Genomic DNA, 19,437 nt, shown 5'->3' with positions numbered 1-19,437 from the left:
TAAGCCTATATAGAAGTCTCTATCACGTCAGGTTAAGGAGAAAAAAAATACTGAAAACCCTCAAAGTTTTTAGAGACTACCCCAACATTATTCAAAATTTTGACGCAATTTTGGAACCCGGGATCGTGTTCAGCACACAAAAATACATTGGAAACCACTCTGGTATCTAAAAGAAACCTATTCTCAATATAATTGTCAAACCCAATTATTTTTTACAAACTAATTTTTGAAATCAATTCCTACCAAAAATTTCCAGAGTCCAAGGCGGTTAATTTTTGATAGAGATTATTTTCGAAGCTAATTATTAAAACCAATTATAATTCAACAAAAGAAAATTCGAATATTAGGTTCAAAATTCATTCTGATTCCACTCGATTAGTTGTGAATTAATTTTATTTAATCGAATAATAAAATCTTCAAAAGGTTCAATTGATGCTAAAATTCGTCAACTGTCGCTTTGTCATTGATCTTGCTTTTATAAAAGGGCTTTCCTCTCAAAAAAGATTTGTCACTTATTTTATATACGGTTATAGGGAATTAAATGAAAATCCATATTCTACGATATATCAATAGTTCGTTTATTTGAGGTTTCCGGTCTATACATTCGAAATTCGTACACAACAAATTTACCTACAGAAAAATTGTTACTTAATTGTTACCAATTTTTTTTTTTTTTTTTTTTATAATCTCACTGTCAGCAGTCAATATCTGGTTAAACATCTTACAGAAATTTTACACGTATTAATTATTATTTTGCGTATACGTATTTTTTCAGTTTAGAGCGAGAATGGCAAAAAATTTTGCATACAGTTTTTTGTTTATGAAAAAGGAAAGTACAATTGTTTTTTGGGAGATTTTTCAATCATTCTTTGTACAACATACATATTCATATTCAAAAGCCTTTGAAATTTGATTTTAAGTAAAATGAAATCATATTTAATGACAAATTATTTTTAATTTTTTTTAGTTTCAAAGGCTTTCAAAATGAATAATTCTTTATCGTTTCAATGTGAAAAGCTTTCGGATTTCTAAATTTTTTGTCCGCTACTAGCATTCAACTAGCAAATTATTTACATTTTCAATTATTCACTACTTTTTTTTTGAATACGCTAACAAGTTCACCTACACACATTATTTATATACTCATCAGCAACTTATGTATACGTACTGCATTGAATTCTTCGTATCTACACACTTACATCTCTATTATATACTTACATTTTGTTGTAAATGCATTTATTTTTTTTTTCTAAGAACTTCTTGTTCTTGACAATATTTTTTTTTTTCGAGATATGTCATATGGACAAGAATCGTCCATAAAAAATTGTTTTTCCTTTTCACGAGAAATGGGAAACGCGCGAGATCACTTCCTTATGAAGGAATAATTTTCTTTTTGTATAAAATTATCCTTCTCGATTTACATTCACGAGCACCAATTATTGGATTCAAAAATTTATGTGTCCATTGATCCAATGTTAGAAAATTGTCCAAAAAGCATTGAAATGTATTTTTTTGGAACTTACTGATGTGTGATGAATTCAAGTGTTACAAAAAGGACCAGAATGAGGTCTGACCTGGTCCAGGTCACTCGGAATAGCTCGTTTTATCGCTGGCGTCGTCAGGACTAGTTTCTCGATATGCGTCGTTGGTTCCGTTAGGATGATTCGCTTGATTAGGTGGCCTAATGACAGTTGGCAGGTATCCTGTTCCAGTGTATGGTGCAGCTAGAAATCTATGCCTCGTTGGGGGACTTGGACCACAATATGCACTTCGCGTTGCATAAGCTGCGGTTGCAGTCGCAGAAGCTGCAGACGCAACAGCAGCCGACGCAAGGGCACCAGCCAATGGTGAAAAGGCTGATTTTGGTTGTAGACTGTCTTCACAAACCATTACTTCCATTGCCGATACTACGTCACCTGTAACATTTTTCATTGGTATAAGTACCTTTTTGAATCTGCATTTTAAATTAGCAGATTTAGGGTAAAGATTCTAAATTGTACAATACATGAAATTTTATTTTTTAGAGGAAAGGAAAATTCAAAGCACTATTTAAATAAAGTATATCTCACCTTTGCATCTGTGGAGTAGAGCTTCCACATCACTCCGTCGCCTTCCGGGAAATACTCGCAGCAGCACATCCACAGGTGACCTCTGCTGTTGCTGCTGTTGTTGCACTTGCAAACCACAAGGTTGTGGAATATTTTGCATCTGCATTTGCATTTGCATCTGTATTTCCCGCGGTTCATGAAGATGAGGATGTGGTTGATGCTGATACAACGCTGGTGAACAATATAAAGAACTAGCTGCTGGTCCATACAGAGGAGCATATGGTGAAAAATGCGCCGCGGCTGCTGCAGCTTGCTACGTATTTAAATGAAAAATCTTTATAACTCCCAAAAAAAATATTTAACTAATTATCAGTAAATAAACAGCGATCAACTTACAAAACTCACCGCTAATGAGGAGGGAGGCGAATTATGTCTTGGATTAACAAGATCCATTGCTTGTAGACTAGGTTGTGTTTGTGGTGGACTTCCAGATTTTCTAAGACTTAAATTCTCCGGCGCTGGGGTATCTTCTCTTTGGGGTGTTAAAGCTGGTGTTAAAGGTGGTGTATGTGTTGGACTAGGTGTACCAGGTTCTGCGCTACCATCTTCCGATTCATTGATACTGTTTTCACATTTTTGATTAACAATTACTTCTGGCTCATTAGTGGCCACTAAGTGTGTTGCATTTGGCGTTACATAACTCCGCGAATTCGAACGTGATCGTGAACGTGAACGAGATCTTGAGGGTGATCTTGATCGTGTACTGCATGCTGAATGTTTCATTTTAGTCGAAGCTCGATCACCAAGAATATCAGGACCTGAATCCGAATCTCGATCATCTTCCTCTAATGTATCAACTGAAATTCTCGCTCTTTTTGAACCTGTAGACATATATAATAATAATTTTGATTTATTGCGAATTCCATATATCACACAAAAAAAAAGTGAACAATTACAAGAGTTTTAAAATTGAGGGTTGAAAAGTCAAGCATTTTGCTGACCGCTCGTTAAAAACTTTTTATAAATGTCGGTTTATTATTATCATCATCGATTTAATGAAATGATTTTTGCCCATTAAATGTAGCGAGAGCCTCTTTAGACGAGTGCTGTTGCCTTATAAATAAGTGCTACTTTCATACATTGTATGTATATATGTATGTGCTCTTTATGGATGTGTATATATAACATAGAATCTGTGGGTTAATTCGTAGCAAAAGTAATGGTGTAGGAGGGAGTATACCCTCCCCCCTGTAATAGCTGTTTTACAAGTGGCGCGAGTAACTTTCAAGTGCCATTAGGAGAATAAAGTTCACATTCTATATAAACCACGAGTGGTTTTCCTCGTTAGGAAAGTGCAGTCAAATGGAAGCATTTAAAATGTTGCTCGCCTCGATTCTTTCTATTCTCGAATATTCGTACTCGGACGCCATTGTCGAAAGAAGATAACCCAGGCTTTCATACAACCCTCCTCCATTCAATGGAATACCAATGGAAAACCCAATATCGACAAACTCATATTATTTCATTTTTTTTATTTCCAAGAATAAATTTTATCTTCAATGGATAAAATTCCTTTTTTATATAAATATAACGGGACAGCATAAACTTTCTTCGAAATGCAATTTCTAAGTATTTATATAAGCATCTAATCAAAAATAATGGATCTTTTGGAATATAAAATTTTTCGTTGCTTTTTATGGTAGAACACTTCAAGATTTAACGCAGTATTGCGTTTCGTATTCTTCGTTTTCATAGAAGAAAGTATTTTTAGAATTGATAAAATAAAAAAAAATTGGTATACCTTTTGAAAGATATATAGTTACATCTAAAGATTGAGATCACAGGATTGGTGTAAAATCAGCTCTGCAATTATTTCTAACAACCCTCCCCCTTCTCGGGGGGAATCAAGTGGTTCAGAGACTCTCGTACGATCGATTAGTCTCGTTTGGCTCATTTCGTTGATGGCAGTTATGTTCAACTAGAAATTCGTTGTATTTTTGCACTGGATCATGTCGATTGAGAACCTCAATCGTCAAGTATCGGATACTCGAAACGAAACGCGCCTGAATACGAGCATTGGTCAGTTTCAATGGGCGCTCAATTTACTTTTTATACATATATACACACCAATTCGGCTTTGAGCTTATATATATTATAAATTACAAATAATTGTAAACGCAGACGCACTTGACTTTTTCCACATAATAAGTTTCCGATACTTTACCAAACTCAATTATACACATATTGAAATTCAATTTTATAACTGCACATAAAACCTATATAAATTTTTATTTGATATTGATATATCAGAAATTAATTAAAATCGTGTTTTTATCGAACAAAAGTCATTAATTGAAGCCTTTCCCGCCTTCTTTGGTATTAATAAAAATGTGACTGCCTTTTTTTCCCCCCGTGAAGTTTATATTAAGTGGATTCTCTCGGCTGTTCGGGCGGGTAATAGAAAACGTGTAGAAGGCAGGTATAAGAGATACACGTCCTCTTTGTTTGTGTTTTGCGACCCTTCACAAGGAGAGGAGAAAAAGAGGGATGCTGTTTGGAAGTGTATTACAATAAGTTTGTAGGCACCCTCTTCGAAATTCAAGAAGTACTGCGCTTTGGAAAAAATGCGAAGCGAAACCTTAAAAGTAGAAAAAGAAAGAAGATTGACGATCATATTTCAGTGTGTGGCGATACGTTTTTTTTTTTTTGCCTCATTCGTGTTCGACATTGTGTCGCCCAAGATGATAAAAAAAAAAGTTCACTGGCTCGCGCGCCTCAAGAACCCCTTTTCTCAATTAACTCATGTCAGAAAACTTTTGGCCTTTTGCCATTTTCGATATCGATTCCAAGGATTAATTTCCCCGACATAGAGAAAATTGTGTTGTGCAAAGAATCGAAAAAGAGACAATTAATTTTATGCGAGGGGATGACTTATGGCAATAAAACGAATGTATATACGTGCTTGAAAGATAAGTGTCAGAGAAACGCGCTTGGAATGTAGCTGTCAATTCTTTGGTTACCACCCCTTTGGAGAAAAAAGGGGGAGGAAACGTACGTACGTGCGTGCGCACAAATAAACTCAAGTGTGAGTGGACATCCCTCTCAAATATATGGAGAAAGAGAGACAAAATACCCTGGCGACGGCGGCGACACTTTAATAACCGTCGCTTAATGTTCACTGTACGCGATGAGGAAAAACTATTATCTCGTAGCAAAAATGATATATATATATATATATACATATACTTCCTGTCACTTTTCCGTTATGGATCGTACACAACAAGGCATCCTTCCTTAAGTGATATCATTATATAAAGTCTACATTAAAAAAATTTTTATTACATTCTTTTTTGATGACAAGTCCTTCCTCACTGAGGAGAAAAAAACATCTTGGACTTTGGTATTTTAGCAAGAATTGTCCAGCCAAAGGAATACTGTTATTGAAACACTGCGGTTTTAGAAACCAATGGATTAGCAGAAATCATACTAAAACAGAAGGTTCCGTACAAACTTGATATTTCCAATGATTTATATCATCGAATTCTTCAGCTTCTGTTATCTGAAGCTTTGGATGAACTGTACTTTTATCCAAACCAAGATCTGATCGAATTATTTCGGATGATCGAAGTTTTACTAAACTGTTAACAGAAGAATTAAATCTGATGGTACCAAAAATAGATGATAGGAAAAACAGTTGACAAAAACCTGCTGAAGCTTCTGTTGATGACTTTATTATCCGAACCAGGATCTGGTCGAATTAATTTGAATTATCAAAGTTTTACTAAATTCTCAACAGAAGAATCAAAATTGATGGTACACAAAATTAGATGGTAGAAAAAAGTTTACAGAAAACTGCCGGAGTTTCTGTTACCGGATGACATTTATCCAAACCAGGATCTGGTCGAGTTAATTTGGATTATCAAAGTTTTACTAAATTCTTAACAGAAGAATCAAAATTGATGGTACCCAAAATTAGATGGTAGAAAAAAGTTTACAGAAAACTGCCGGAGTTTCTGTTACCAGATGACATTTATCCAAACCAGGATCTGGTAGAATTTGTTCGGATAATCGAACTAAATTGTTACTTGTAGAATCAAAACTGATGGTACAGGTGGTTGAAAAAATAGTTTACTGAAAACTTCTTAAGCTTCTGTTATCTGATGACATTTATCCGAACCAAATATCTGGTCGAATTATTTCGGATAATCAGTTTTACTAAATTGTCAACAGAAGAATTAAAATAAAACCAAAAAGTAGATGCTAGGAAAAATAGTTTACAAAAATGAAGCTTCTATTGATGACATTAATCCGAACCAGGATCTGGTCGAATTAATTCGGATAATCAAAGTTTTACTAAATTGTTAACAGAAGAATCAAAATTGACCAAAACATAGATGCTAGGAAAAACGCAGTTTACAAAAACCTGCTGAAGCTTATTCTATTGATGACATTAATCCGAACCAGGATCTGGTCGAATTAGTTCGGACAATCAAACTAAATTGTTAACAGAAGAATTAAAAAGGAACCAAATGATAGAAAAAACAAATCACAAAAAACTGCTAAATTTTAACCAAACAGCATTTAAAGAATCTAAGACTTAATCTTCCCTACAAGTCGAAAACCTAATAAATCATTTGCGAGAAATATATACGGTCATTGAATGACCGAATAGGACGAAGTGCGAATACATATCTGGAACATAAATGCTTTGAATGTACGTAAGTACATAGGTAAATGTGGTATGATGCAGCACACATATGCGTACATATGTATTATATTCGTGAATGTGTGTATATATATAGTCAGTGTCGTTGTAGGTATACGCCCTTAACCAGTGGCGTGGCGTATCTCGGCACGGTGGAGACAGACGCGGACAATGGAATCAACCGAGGACAATGCCGAATAATTTAGAATGGCATATAGATATTGAGCTTCCGGCCTACGTTGGTTGGTGCATAATAGAGAATAGGAGCAATAGGACACAGCCTGCAGGGCAACTGTGGAGGACACGAAACATCGCTATAAATTAGGCTTAGCCGCTTATTCTAACGTATATATATGTGTGTGCTTCCAACTCCTGTTACACACTACCTGTATCTTGTTGTCATTCATTTATTATTCAAAAAGTAGAACAAAATCAATTACTTTTACATTCTTGTATATACAATAGAAACAGTTTTGTTAGCATGTTTCTTCAGTGCCGGTGGTCTTTGAATTTTGTAGCATATATGTTACAAAAAACGGAGTTCAGTTTTGGAAATTGCTGAAACCTTCTGTTTCTTCTATGCGATTTGGATGGAACATTTTCAAGTCATTTCCAAAAATTGACGAGGTGTTTGGATTTTTGTTTCTATAAACGAAAACGAGTTGTCCTTTCAAAATTTGATTTTGTACCTTTTCATGTTCTGGAAGGAACTCGTTTTACACTGAAAAAAATGCTTAGGCGATTTAGCTAGGCTCCTAGTCACGAGAGGAACCCACTAAAAATCCAGAGTTGCATTAACTAGGATTCCTAGTTATATAGCAAGGAATTTGTTAGGACTCCTAGCTAATGTGACTCTGATTTTTAGTGGGTTCCTAGCTAAATCGCCTAGGAATTTTTTTCAGTGTAGTTTGTAGAAACTAAAATCCAAACACCTCGTCAATTTTTAGAAATGACTTAAAAGTGTTCCATCCAGATTGCATAGAAGAAGCAGGTCTCAGCAATTGTACTTCTTTTTTTTTTAAAATGCTACAAAATTTTAATACCACCAGTAATCTCTTAATCTGAAACAGTGAAAAGTATACCACTTATTCAAATCAGTGAAAATACAATGACGAATCAGTTAAATTCCACTGATTCAGATTAAGAGAGTACTGAAGAATCATGCTAACAAAACAGTTTTCTATTGTACGAGTATTTAACAGTAATTGATTTTAGATGTATGGAAGGAGTTCTATAAGAAGAAAAAGTGATTTGTCTCTTTCTTTTTGAGAAGATACGAAGCACGTACACTACTCGACCAAAACTTTTTGAAGCATACGTATATAAGAACTGTCCACTCCAGGAACTTTTGAAGGGGTTTTGCGATTAATTTTGTGAATCTGGAAAATGTGCTTTTCTTCAAGTTTGGGTGTGAATATTCGAAAAGGGCTGAAGGAACATAAAGAGCGGAGTTCGGCGATAAATTACTGGAGATACGAGGCGTTACAGTTCTCACCCGCACTGTCTGCGCCAATAACCGCATGACTGTGGGTTACGGGTTATGGGTGCTTGGTTATATGTCCTCTCGCACAACCCCGGGGAGAGAGAGAGAGTTATATGGAAGCCAGAGAGCCATGAATTATTATCGCCTATTGTTCCCCATCACCGTAAAATTATAACCGTTTGTCTTTCTATATATATATATATTCTCTTTTCTCTCCTAAAATTCTTTTTAATCTCACAAATATGAAAGAGTGATAAAATCATTTTCGCTGAAAATTTTTTCTAATTAATCCACGTCTTTTTAAAAAAAAAAAAACACAGAAGTGTATGCTACACTACACACTAGTTAGGGACGAAGTAAAAATACCCAGGTGACAAAAGATTCTCATTATTACGTATCGATACGCTCGGAAAATAGTATATGCGCATTCTTGGGGTTGGAAAAAAGATTCTACAAAAGATGGAAAAAAAATTTGCCTTCTCAGCTTCCGCACCAGTAACAGCAATCAGTAACCTGAAATAGCAGGTATATATATTGCACACGAGGTATGTACATATCGTCAAATCGTGCGACAACGCGATCAGTCATTAAATCGTCGCGATTCCCTTTTGTTTGGAACTCCCGCGAGGGTTTTTTGTTGTTGCTGTATACCAAAAGAGAAGGGGAAAAAAACTAGTGAGAGAAAAGAGGAAGGGTTAAGGGTGGAATGGTGATTTGAAGCGATCGAGCGAAACGTTTTTAATTGTTTCTCGCCCAAGCGGCTTTTGTTTCGGCGTTTATGCCTCGTAAACGGGACGTTTAGAAACGAGTGGTAAAGATCGTGACTCTATTATTTTTTTTTATCATCACCCTCACATTTCTTATATATATATATAGCTCTGGTTTTTACCATTACTAATTTCACTGTTTGTGAAATACTTTTAGTGCGGAAACTATTTCTTACTAAAATTTTTTAAAAATTGTAAATAAGTATTTTATTTTTTTGTTTCTACTGATATTTACTTTTCCATTTGCAAAAGCATATTCCTAATATGTGCAATATAGTTACTGCTTTTATAAATTATTGAAAAAAAAAAGTTCAGTTTGCAGTGTGGTTGAAAAAAATTAGTCTTAAGTGATCATCAGCGGCGAATGTATATGTAGAGAAGGTCATTCGTATGGCAAAAGTTTTTGTATAAACATACTCAAGAGACGTGTGCTGCCTTAATTCATTACAAACGCTGTACACCTATGCAAACATTTTACCTTCGCATCTGACTCTTTGCAAATAATGTATATATTCATCTTTTTTAAACGCATCAGAATTCTCGTGTTTAATATCAGAATTATCACAATTCTAATTCTATAGTTCTGTTTTGTCAAAATGGGGAAACAATTAAATGTGAACACTGTACTCTAAATCTGAATCAGTGAAAATTTTACTGATTCAGATTTAGAGTGTGTGAAACGAAAGGTATTAATTTCTTTAGGTATACTAAATTGTCATTTGGTTCTATTTTGATACCCAAAATCTGTATACTATTTTAATAGTTGATTTTTACAGTGATGAAAAAATTTAGCATTTGTGAAATGTATGGTGGTTTTGAGAAGCACAGGATTCTATAATAGGGGATCGTCCGCAAGTTTCTCTTGTATATAGATACCCAACACAAGACCGCACCCTCTTCACCCCTTCTCTTCAAAAACCAACTGCTACCGACCATAGCATCCCCCGCGGTTGAAGGCACTGGCCCGAGAAATTCAATTACTGCTAAACTTCTCGACAGAAGTCTTGGTTCAACTATATATATATTCTCCGCCAGGTACTGTGTCTTGAAGATCGAGACTGTGGGTGTATTTGCGTTTTTGTATATATATATAGAATACCGAATTGGAAAATATATTAATAACGAGTTTACATATTTATGAAATATGACGAATTTTGAGTACAACATCTGTTATATAAATTATTTTAAGTATTTTTCTAACATTTTTCGGAAGAAATCGAAGAAAATTGTAGCCATTTTCAAAATTTGGATGAAATTATTAAATTGTTCCAAATACTACGATTACAATTGACTCTCTCTCTCTTTCTCTTTCTCTCTCACTATGGGTCTGGCAGGTTTTCCATTATTTGCTTTTAACCTCGAGTTCGCGCTCTTTATACCCCTTTCATTCTTCCTGCCTTTATTGTTAGTTCCTGTGAATGGAGGCTTTAGTGAGTAAATTTTCGCGAGAGCTGAGATATATATATATATTTTTTTTTTTCTTCTCCTTTTTTGTCTTTTTTTCATTATTACTTGTCCCGCGTGGAACTTACGAGACGCAAGTTCCATTGTATTTTGAAAACGACTTGGTACGAAAGTTTGCAATTCTTAACTGCTTCTTCAATACTACTTTTCAATCCTAACGTCAAAACTTGGATCTCTAAACTTTTATTCATTACCTATATATATATATATATATAAAGTATAAGCAAAGCATAATGTAATTTAAATAATAGGAAATATAATCCTTTTTTGAATATGTACGATTTTTTTAAATTTCGTTTCAGGTATAAATACTCCAAATGTATTTTTTTCGAATAAAAAATTGCAAAATGCCATTTGGATTTATTTTAAAACGAAAAAAAATTTATCTGAAATAGCGAAAGATTTTATTAGAATAGTGAAAGATTTAACTGAAACAATTAAAACTATTTTTATTCTAGTTCCAGATAAATATTTTTTACCGTATATACAATAATGTGAATTTTAGATAAAAAAAAATCTTTATTTGAAACAACGATATATTTCTCTAGAATAGCGAAAACTTTTACTGTTCCAGTGAAACTTACACATAAAATTAAAAAGCATTAAAATAAGCTGCAACGCTTATTATTTTAATCCAATTTTGCTTATTTTAATCTATTTTGGTATTAAAATAAGCAAAATTGGATTAAAATAATAAGCGTTGCAGCTTATTTTAATGCCTTTTAATTTTCTGTGTATCGCTGTTGCAGGTGGAACATTTTTTTACGTGTTTGTTTTTTAATTATACTTTTTTTTGAATTTATTTTTAATCATTTTGATTTCAGTGGCGGATCCAGTATTTGCTCTGTAGGAAAGAATCATCCTTAGAAGCGACCAATGAGGAAGCAATTAAAAAATCATCTCATGTAAGTAAAAAAAAAATCGCATGCAAGTAGAAAAATTTAAACTTCAATCGTGTAAGTAGAAAAATATTAAGTTCAATCATTTAAGAAAATATTACAAAAATTTTGAAGAATTTAAAAAATTGTTTGTGGAAAATTTTTAAAGAAATTTGTAACTTTTTGAACGATTGCGAAACAATGAACACGTGACCATGAGTGTACGTACATTATAAAAGTATATATATATATAAAGCCAATGCATGTGCGTTATGTAAAAAGAAAAAAAAAGAAGGAGCAACTGCCAAAGTACTTGAAAATCGTGTATATATGGCACACGTACGAGAGCCCATTAGAAAGTGCTATGGCACATGTATATTATATACATATACTCACACGTGGTTTATGGTTATGAGGTTAAGTAAATAATAGTCAAACGCGAGCCCCTTATTATACCACTCGAAATATAAGTCGTTCGTTAGTGGCAGCTTAATTCATATATATATCCCTCGCTAAATACTACCCCTTTTTCGTTTTTTGACGTGTACTATATATAATTTCTTTTCTTCAATATATATATTTATAATAAAAGAGTTCAAAAAATCTTGAGAAACACGCGCCAAAGTGTACTTACATTTATTTTATATTGGCAAACACCTGTGAACTTTGATTTTTGTATTCAACGCGAAAAAAAAGTTTCATCTAGAACATTTTCGCTAGAATATTGAAAAATTTAACTGAAACACCTAAAACTTTTGCTATTATAGCGAAATTTTTCGCTGTTCTAGGTAAATCTTTTTTTCCCGTGTAAACCGATTTTTGCAAGATATTTTGATATTTGTCATTTTTTGGTTCCGTAAATAAGAAATATTTGTTGTTATTGAAACATATTTTTGCACTACGGATTATTAGAATTTTACCATTTTTTTGTGGTTCTAAATATTTGTTACGTTATTGAGAAGCTTATGATTTTCCTACAAAAATTGTTAATTTTTATTTTAAAGAATTTTATTAGATATTTATTTTTTAGAAGAATTTTCATTTTTCGAATCAACATTTTGACGGAATTTGTTTTTAAACAAAGTTTTATTCTACAGAATTCTTAAAAAGGCCGAATTTGTATTTACGAAACTGAAGTACGCAACGTTTATATAAACGATTTTTAAAGAAATAATTTTTTAAAATGAAAAATTCTATAATTTTTTGCCTAAAAAATATTTTTTTATAATTTGTTGATTAATGAAAACTACAAGAAATATGTTTTAGGCAAAAAATTATAGAATTTTTCATTTTAAAAAATTATTTCTTTAAAAATCGTTTATATAAACGTTGCGTACTTCAGCTTCGTTTTGTATTTGTCCGAAATTGCAAATGACCGAACATAATCGACAGAATGATTTCGGCGCGATTTTAAAAATTCACCAATCATGATTTTTCACAGAAAATTAAAAGGCATTAAAATAAGCTGCAATGCTTATTATTTTAATCCAATTTTGCTTATTTTAATACCAAAATGGATTAAAATAAGCAAAATTGGATTAAAATAATAAGCGTTGCAGCTTATTTTAATGCCTTTTAATTTTCTTTGTTGTTGGACAGTCTCTGATTGGTCAGTTTTTGAAAATCGCGCCAAAATTTGTTTGTTCGATCATTTAAAATTTCGGACAAATACAAATTCGGACTTTTTTTTTAAGAATTCTGTACAATAAAAATTCGATACATATAAGAATTATGTGTAAAAATTATTATATGTTCTGTTAAGAAAAAAGTATTTAAAAAAATTTTTTGTAAAATTTTAATTCGAAAAATGAAAATTCATCTTAAAAAATATAGAATACAATTTTTTAAAATTAAAACTCTAATGATTTTTATGGGATAATTATGAGTTCCCTTTTATTGACACGCAAGTGGTATTACATTGGGAATTCTTGGTCTGACTATACACGGATCTGTACTACTGAAAGCAGAAGAAGTGCCTCTTAAGTTTATCTCGTTGACTTGTACTACTGATTTTAGGAAACCTCTCTGAACTTGGGGAAAAATTCGATTAAAAAATTAAGTGTCAAACAATTATCCAAAATTAGGATTGCCACAGGTCAGAGGAATTAGTAAATTCAGGAAAAACTCAAGGAGAATGAAAATTATCAGGAAAAAGTCAGGAATTTTTATACTGGAAGTTTTAATTGAGAAAAAAGTTGTACTTTTTTTCGTGTATTGTCAGTGTAAGGGACAAAAATCACCTCTCGAAATTAGGGAAAATATAGAAATTTTTTGTATTAATTCTAAAAATTCGAAATAAAAATTAATCAAAATATAATTATAATATTCGTAGTCAATTACCTGGAACGTTGACAATAGAATTGTTATGAGCAATTGTGTCATTTTTTTCCGTCTTCACTGATGGTCGATAATCATCTTGTTGTGGTATTCTCATTCGTTGAAGTATTCCACAATCATTTTGCTGATGTTGCAATTGCGTTTGAATTTGAGCTGCTGCAGCCGCTGCAGCTGCGGACGGAATTGCAAGACCCACTGGACTTGCAACATGTCCAGGATGTGGTGGTGGAGGACTTCCGGCAGGAGTACCAACACCCGTTGTTGTTGGCATAACCGGAGCTGTTGTACAACTCCCATTATTATATTGCAATTGCAATCCAAGTTCTCGTGCTTCACTTTCCTCCTGTGCCTGTTGTCTTCTCAGTGCAACCTGGAAAATCGGCAAAAAAAATTTTTTTTTTAAATTTACACCCCATTTTCCATTTGTAATTTGTTAAATAAATTTTAATTTATCATTCGATTGATATTCTATTTTTTAAAAATTCAACTATATTTTTTCCATCCATTGAAATTATATTCAACAAGTGGTGAATTAAAATTATTAATGTTTTTTTGAATAGCTAATAATTCTAATTGTTCCCAATAATAGAGGGCCCATTACAAATTAATTGCATATATATGGATGTGTAATTTGATGTGATTAACAATTCAGTTAAAAAAAAACTTACTCTCTAAATTTGAATCAGTGATAAGTATACCACTGATACCAATCAGCGGATATACGCTGAAAAATCAGTGAAATTCCACTAATTCATCAGTGCATATAAGCTGATTGAAATCAGTGGTATACTTATAGCTGAGAATCAGCGAGATTCCGCTGATTCAAATTTAGAGAGTAAGAATTTAGTAAAAAAAAAATGTATTTGTTGTCCATTCAAAATTTAATCTTCTTAAATTTTCAAATCTATTTTTATTCACTTTTATAATGCTATCCAATTTCTAAATCCCTTTTCCCATATGAAAATTCGCAACAAAAAAAAAACTGTTTACAAAAAGAATTGTCACGTTTGACAATACCGGTTTTTTTTTTAAATATTAGCTGGCAAAAAAAAAATATTCTTAAGTTGAAATGCCAATTGTCACAGTATCCTGCTAAATTCAGGGTTTTGAACCTGAAGTGGCTGAACAACTAGGGCGTTTGTATATATATATATAAAATTTGGGGTGTGGAATAAATCCTGTAACGTTACACGATCCGAGTGTAATATTCTTCGAAACATTATCCACGACCCTTTAATATACTGCTAACCTTATATATATAGAGTAGTAGCACGAACCTAGATTACAAAAGTATAATTCTTACTATATATATATAAAGATATGCCGCTAGAAAGGGGTGTAACTTGCCTTTCAACCCCACGTGCGAAACACTTATTACTTTAAATATATTACACCGAAAAAAAAAATTTGTATAGCCTTCAACAGGAGCAATGTATATATTTATTTGAATATATGTATATATATAGTATTTATATTTGAAAACTTGAAGTGGAGGGACTCATTTTCCGCTTGACAAAAAAGGGCTTTGAGAGTAATTTTTTTCTTTCAAATATAAGAGAAGACTTTTTATATTCAAAAATTAATATAATTTGTTTCAAAATGAGGAAAATTCTTGTTTTGTACTTTTAGTCGAATGAACGTACTAGTTTCTAATCAAATAATATTAAAAATTAATATGGTCCTTACTAATTTTCAGTAGTATCTGGATCAGAAATTAGTACACGTTCATACGACTAAATAGTATATACAAAAACAGAGTTTCATTTTAAAACAAATTATATGTATTAGCAAAGGTATTTCAAAAATGATTTGTTATTTTATACATTTAAAAAAGCAGAACAGAAAGTACTTGATGTCTTTTTCAAAATCAAAAATTACGGATCGGCGTTTTGAAAAAAAGGGGGTTTAAGCTTTTCTTATGCGACGCAAAGTATGATTAACCATTAATATACCCTGAGAAAAAAGGTTGGGGTTACCATTTTTGAGGTGACCATTTTTAGTTAGAAAACTATACTGCTACTAATTTATTAGTTGTGGTTACTATTTTTTTTGGTTGGCATAAATATTTTTCTTAGTTGGTTAAACTAATTAGTTTATTGAAATAACTATTCAATTAGTTACCTTTACAGGAAAAACAAAGTGTTATTTTAACACCAGAATTAGTGTTAAAATAACACGCAACAAATTTTACCCTAAATGTGGGTTAAATCTTATGGGTTTTAGCATTGGAGAAAATTACCCGCAACAAAAATAACACCAGCTTTTTTCTGTGTTACTAACTAAATGGTTAGGCTGACTAACTAAATGGTAACTAATATGCATTAGCAAAAATACTCTTACTAACGAAATGGTAATCGTAACCAATCGTTTCTCTCATTGTCAGTTGTGTATGGATAAATACTGGATTTTCATTTTTTTTTTTGTTAACATATTCTACGGTATATCCTATAATTTGTGGTATATTTTATTCTAGGGTTTATTATATTCTATGGTTTACTCAACTATTTTATGGTTGACACAACAACTTCTATGGTTGGCACATCCACATTAGGAAATTATATATAGGAATTCCAAAATATGATTCTGTCAACCATATAGAAATGGAGGTTAAATCTAAAATGCGTCTGCCAGCTGGAAAAACGGATGTAAAAACCATAGAAGATGGATATTTCTATGGTTGATACTTTCATAGTAGGGGAATTGGCATAATAATTCCAAAATTAAAAATTGTGTCAACCATAAATAGTATATATATTGATAAAAATAGGATATTTTTTTATGGTTGTCAGATCTATTTCTTTAATTGACATAGTCATTTGACGGTTGACATTCACGCATCTTTGAATTTTTATATCCAAATTCCGAAATATGGATGTGCCAATCATAAAAATGGATGTGAAAATCATAGAAGATGAATATGGTTTGAATGGTTGTAATTTGCGTAATTCCAAAATACAAATTTGTCAACCATATAAGTACACAGAAAATTAAAAGGCATTAAAATAAGCTGCAACGCTTCTTATTTTAATGCCTTTTAATTTTCTGTGTATAGATATTGATAAATGTAGGTAATTTTTTATGGTTATCATTTCTTTAGTTGTCATAGCAGTTCTATGGTTGACATCCAGTTGTCATATCCGTTGTTGTGAATTTTGATATCCAAATTCCAAAATCGGATGTGCCAACCATAAAAATGGATATCAACCATAGATTGGCTATGTCAATTATGAAAAACAGATTTGATAACCATAGAAAATGGATGTATCATTCTGGCTAACGAAATATGGATGTCAACCATAAAATTTCTATGTTAAATATAGAAAAACGAATTTGATAACCATAGAAAATGGATATCTCGTTTCATCCATAACTTAAAACTTCTGTTAATTTTTTTGGCAGAATACAAAAATTTAGCAAGTGTAAATTATCGCTGTTTTAAAGAATTTGTATTCGTATTATCATCACAACTGCTCTCACCTGTGCAGCCATGACCCTCTGTCTTTCTGCAATAAGAGTGCATTTTGCACAAACACAATCACGCCAACGACAATATCGTTTATGTCCCTTTAATGCTGACACAACACCATGATTTCTACACCTAGCACACTTTGGTGTCCTTTGATAACGTTCAGCACTGGCTCGCAAAAAAAATGCAGCCGGCAACACATGATGTTGCTGTTGCTGCTGTTGATGTTGCATTAACTGTCCCACATCCACACCTAAACCAACACCCCTTGGTAATGACATCCTAATTTTTTTCCAAACTCTTTTTTTTTTTTCTCTCTCTTTAGTCACAATCCCAAAAATCACATAAAAATAATTGCACGCACCACTTTTATTCCAAAATTTTATTGCAATATTATCACTAATAATAATGAAATAATTTCCATCACTGCATATGATAAACACTCTCTATATCAGAAAAAAGAAACACTTTATTTTTTGAGCAAAAATTGTTCGCTACCGTCGCGTTTGCGCTACACCCCCGTTGTTACAACATCCGTAACCATTCGACGTGAAATTTTGTTGAAGGGGGTGCCGCGCATGGTAACACGCGAACTGCTCGTTCGGGGTGTTGAGGTCGAAATGCCGATTTGGGAGCACCCCACGAATCGTGTCGTAGTCCTCCTCCTCCTCCCCCTACTCTTCTATCGTTTGGAGTTGTCAACAATTGCAGCATCCCGGGAGACTCGATTCAGGTAAAGCGTGGTGGCTGGTCGCCGCGACGCTCCTCGCGTTGGTGGTGGTATAGTTTTCAAATCAGGGGGGTGGGGTGTGTAAAAAGAGAGGGATGAAGAGAGAGAAAGAGAGAGAGAGAGAGATGGAGTAAAGAGGGTGGGAAGTGGTGAACAGTGAGTGAAACTTTCTAAATAGAGGAGGGTAAGGAAGGATAGGGCAGAAACTAACAGCCCCTCCATCGACTCGCGAAATAAAACACAGTGCCACAGTGTTCCACCCCAGGGTTTTAGCCAAACAGAATTCTCCGTTAGTGACGACCACGCCTGTCTCGTATTCCGATTGGTCCATATCAGCGTCCCACAGAGATGTTAAGAGTTTATATCTGCTGTCGGGTAGAGCCAAAGTGAAAGGGGATATACCCACCTACCCGCTTTTATATACCTATATATATATTGAGAGAGAGAGATATGTATATATAAGTATACGATATGTATACACATAGAGATGCAAAGAGTAGGAACTAACACATTATCCTTTATTTAAAACCAGTTTAATATTAAACGCACAATGCCAGCGCCGCCGATGCTCAGACGTTTCTCTCTCCGCATGCTCCGCCTATTGTTTCGACCAACTGTTTTAACCCAGAAGTTTCCTATATGTCTTTCTCTCATTCCCCTTATTCTCTGGCACACTTCCCTTATCTCTCTCTCTCTCTCTCTCTCTCTCTCTTTCTCTCTCTCCTCCCTTATCTTTAGATTTATCTTCCTTTCTGCTTCTCTGTGTCTGTCTTACAATTTTCATGCATCTCGCTCTCTTTTACTGTTTTTGTCTCTTTTTCTTTATCCTTTCCTCTTTTTCCTTCTCCTTTCTTTCTCTTACTGTGTCTCTTGCTTTTTCCTCCCTTGAACTCTTTCTAGCTCTGCTTTTTTAGTATTTCTGTCTCTGTTATCCTATATGTCAATTTTGTTCTTTTTTTTATTGTTTCTATCTTTGTTTTGTATGATTCAGTATTTGAATCTTTCTCTCTCGCTCTTTTTCTTTTACTGCGCGTTCTGATCCAGCTTCTATTACACTTTTTTCTCATTCCTTTCTTTTATAGAGAATTTTAATTTCTAGTGATACCTTCATTTTTTATACGTCTTCTCTGTTTCTATTTTAGGAGTTTAATTAATTTTTTATCACAGTAAACTGCGTCGAGTATATATATTATAAAAAGCATTGCAGATTAAATTAATATCGTACAAGAATAAAATATATAATTCATTTTTTTGGCTTTTCAATTTGGTACTAAAAATAGTTTTCTAAATCCAATTTTTAAAAATTTGCAATTTTCATCTTTGGATGTTTTTATAGTTTAATCTTCCTTGGATTAAAGCGTGGGGTCTTATTTTAAATCCGTTTTGGTAAATTAAAATTTGTAGGACAGAAATATAAAATTTTAGTCTTATTTTAAGATGCAATTTATTTTTAAGCACTGAAAAAATTGTATGGTCGGAGCAATCAAATTTTCGGTTAGTACATAACCAAACTTTGGTTAGACTAACCAAACAATTCAGTTGAGTTTGGTTGTACTGAC

General features: G+C 32.9%; 1 protein-coding gene across 2 annotated transcripts; it reads right to left on the bottom strand.

The window, feature by feature from the left end:
- Positions 1-578: 578 nt before the first annotated feature.
- LOC127284718 (doublesex- and mab-3-related transcription factor A2-like) lies at positions 579-18,011 on the bottom strand. Of its 2 annotated transcripts, none has more exons than XM_051310337.1 (5): positions 17,160-18,011; positions 13,686-14,052; positions 2,445-2,929; positions 2,070-2,361; positions 579-1,916 (listed from the first exon to the last, which is right to left on the bottom strand). In XM_051310337.1, exons 1-5 carry the CDS (start codon positions 17,427-17,429, stop codon positions 1,585-1,587), a joined length of 1,746 nt encoding a protein of 581 aa, XP_051166294.1. In that variant the 5' UTR covers positions 17,430-18,011; the 3' UTR covers positions 579-1,584. The 2 variants fall into 2 exon arrangements, with proteins under 2 accessions (XP_051166294.1, XP_051166295.1); XM_051310338.1 differs by having other exon boundaries at positions 2,454-2,929.
- Between the last annotated feature and the right edge of the window lie 1,426 nt (positions 18,012-19,437).

Source organism: Leptopilina boulardi, unplaced genomic scaffold (genome assembly GCF_019393585.1).
Source record: "Leptopilina boulardi isolate dan_hultmark-lab unplaced genomic scaffold, ZJU_Lbou_2.1 LbouV2_325, whole genome shotgun sequence".
NCBI lineage: Eukaryota > Metazoa > Arthropoda > Insecta > Hymenoptera > Figitidae > Leptopilina > Leptopilina boulardi.
Note: the sequence above shows the minus strand (reverse complement) of the source record. Positions and strands in the feature narration are given on the sequence as shown.

What these genes read in the sequence shown, in the direction of transcription:
- LOC127284718 (XM_051310337.1), bottom strand. Translation starts at nt 17,429, where the DNA reads ATGTCATTACCAAGGGGTGTTGGTTTAGGTGTGGATGTGGGACAGTTA. An exon ending in TTCTATTGTCAACGTTCCAG is followed by an intron (nt 2,930 to 13,685) that starts GTAATTGACTAC and finishes ATATGTCTACAG; the next exon opens with GTTCAAAAAGAGCGAGAATT. An exon ending in CCTCATTAGCGGTGAGTTTT is followed by an intron (nt 2,362 to 2,444) that starts GTAAGTTGATCG and finishes TTAAATACGTAG; the next exon opens with CAAGCTGCAGCAGCCGCGGC.